This window comes from Nicrophorus vespilloides, unplaced genomic scaffold, assembly GCF_001412225.1.
Source record: "Nicrophorus vespilloides isolate i.1.1-1 unplaced genomic scaffold, Nicve_v1.0, whole genome shotgun sequence".
In the NCBI taxonomy this organism is placed as follows: domain Eukaryota; kingdom Metazoa; phylum Arthropoda; class Insecta; order Coleoptera; family Silphidae; genus Nicrophorus; species Nicrophorus vespilloides.
Window position 1 is genome coordinate 36,832 of NW_017099626.1, and position 2,889 is coordinate 39,720.

Here is a 2,889-nt window from a genome sequence, read left to right on the forward strand (position 1 = left end):
TAAAATCTATATGATTTATACTTTCCCATTTACTTTTTCTTGCTGTTGTTTGTGAATAGGGCAATATTAATGATTGCCAGTCCATTTTTTTATCCTTCCTGCCGTTATTTATTTCCTGATCCCGATTTCTTTGATGTGCGCACATAAAGAAACCTTCCCCCTTTTTTCCCATTCATCCTCCACAGTTTGTTTGTTTGTTTGTTTGCTTAACACAAAAAGGGATGATGACTTGTGAAGATGCGGAGAATTAACAACGAATCAAAAGAATTTCCATCAAAACCAAATCTTTTCATATACTCTTTATTAAATTCTCATAATTTTTCTGTATATATATATAAACAAAAATCCACGTCTCACCTTTAAATTTATTTTTTATATAACAACAACCGAATTTTATAAAATTAATTAGTATAATCCTTAAGTTTAGATTAGATTTATTTTTATATATCGGAGAAGAAATATTTAAATCCTAAACCGGGTGATCAATCTTACAATATACTTATTATATACTGTTTTTTTTAAATTTATTTATGTTTGGTAATCCTCCTGCAATACTTGGTTGAAAAGTAGAAAAATATTTGTTAAAGCAATTTAATTTATAAACAAAATATATATAAATTAATGTAGAAGATCTAAAAATGTATGCTAAATCGTTGATTATTTTTGGTTTAATGTTGCAGGAGGATCTTCGTATTGTTTAGTTTAGTGGAATATATATGGTTTCCTAGAGAATTCGGTGATGCGTACAAAGCTTTCGCACAGAATTACCTTACAATTTATGTATATATATATAATATATAAGTTTTTTTTTATATATATTTGGACAGGAATTATATAATTAATATTATAATAATTGTTAATCTTTTCCCCTTTTCTTGATAAACCTATATGTACAAAACATTAAATTTGTTTCCGTATTAATAATAATAATCCTTATTATTTACAGAATATTGTTATTATTATTATATATTTTTTTGTTTGTTAATTATTAATTTTTTGTTTATTTTCTTCATATTTATCCCGATGTGATATGTACAAGTACTTTATATAATTATTATATTTTTGTTTTCAATCCTCGTTTAAATTCTAATCCAGTGCGGTCAATCGTTTTGCGTTTGTTTCCTCGTCCTCCTCCTAATCTCTCTCTCATTCTTCAGCGAACGGACGTCGATGATGCATTCACTGGCGCTACGTCGGCTCCCGCAGGATCAGGACGATCGTCAGACTGAGCAGGATGATGGAGCACGGCTGTGTGGACCAACGTCCTCGTCCATGATGCATGGCCGCTGGGTGTTCTCCTGGAACAAAGAACAACCACTAACAAATGATCGGCGACTACTGGAAAATTATGGTTCCTCGAAGAGTAATTACTGCTGCGTTTTGTTTATGCAAAAAAGGAGTTTGGTGTCTGCATTAAATCGGGAACGAGTTTCGCTCCAATTAACGTAAACCGCTTCCAACATTCCGCGCTTTTCCGCTGTGGGAAACCGTTGCAAGGATATTAGTTTTAACGCGCAAAACCGTGCACCTAATAAACCACCTAATAAACTTCCTTTTCTCAATAACGTCGCGTTAATTACTGCTTCGTTTATACACTTTTTATGCAAGCAGGACTCGTTCCAATTTTAATTAGTCTTTAAATTTATTCCTTTTAACTTGATATTTAAAGGATTCAGTTTCAGCGTAATAATAAATATTAATCAAATTTAAAAAATAATTTATAATTTTTTTCTCTAATTGCCATAAAAACAGTGGCGGATTAAGAATACTTGGGGCCCCTGAGCAAATTATTTTTAGAATACCCCAAAATACAAAAAACAATCATCAATTTTAAATACTATAGAAATATGTCTTGATAACCCCCGCCCCCCTTAAGTAAGCAATTAATTTGTATTTAATACTTTGTTTTTTTTTTAATCAAAAATGTATTGAATTTTTATGTGAAAAATAAGCAAAAAATTATTTTCCACAAAATTAAAGTTTTTCGTTTAAAATTCTTTTAGTTGAAACAATGCTATTAAATTACTAATAGGATAATTACAGTATGAAATTAGTCGTGTAAAAACAGTGTTATTCTTCTGCGTTTTCCCTAGTTATTAAAATGTGCGCAGTTGTAACAGTGCAAGGTGGATGTTTAATTTTTTTTTTGCTCTGCGAATAATATTATGATATCCGTTGGGGTCTCGCGTGTAACGTCCTTATACAACGGTGCAAATACACACACACGCTCATCCAACTGCAATAACAACTTTTATTACGGCCCATTCAACTTTACTCAGCAATGCCAACAACTTTTTCTCTACCGCTCTCTCTCTCTCTACATGTCCTAATCTTAATTGCGTTATAAAATAATTAAGTTAGAACGTGAGCGAATTCGAATTCCGTATTTCTACCGTCGACTCGTCCGCATTCTGTTTTTATAGAGACGCAAAATGTGGAATTGAGAATTGTATTTTGAATAACAAGGGGATGAAGATTATCCTAATCATCACTTTAATGAAAAATGATTCATAGATCAAAAAAGAACCATTAAAAGATGTGTATTTGTGTTATGAACAGAAAGAGGTTGAAGATAATTGCAATCATCCCTATTATGGAGAAATATTCATGAATACTAAAAAAAGGATCATTGAGGATGTGCTGTTGTATTCTTCATAAAATGAGGATGAATATCATCGTAATCATCACTTTAATGAAAAATGATTCATAGATGAAAAAAGTACTATTAAAAGATGTGTATTTGCATTATGAATAGAAAGAGGTTGAAGATACTTGCAATCATCCCTAATATGGGGAAATGTTCCTGAATACTAAAAGCAAGTATCATTGAGGATGTGCTCTTGTATTCTTCATAAAAAAAGGTTGAATATCATCGTAATCATCATTTTA

At 30.9% G+C, this 2,889-nt stretch overlaps 1 protein-coding gene across 1 annotated transcript in view; it reads right to left on the reverse strand.

Annotated features, from left to right (window-relative positions):
* Positions 1-994: 994 nt before the first annotated feature.
* The window catches only part of LOC108564906 (hemicentin-1), a 67,135-nt gene continuing 65,240 nt past the window's right edge, over positions 995-2,889 (reverse strand). The window contains exon 5 of the mRNA XM_017924103.1: positions 995-1,298. Within this exon, the coding sequence (XP_017779592.1) occupies positions 1,189-1,298 (110 nt within the window). The 3' untranslated portion in view covers positions 995-1,188. The remainder of the gene's footprint in view (positions 1,299-2,889) is intronic.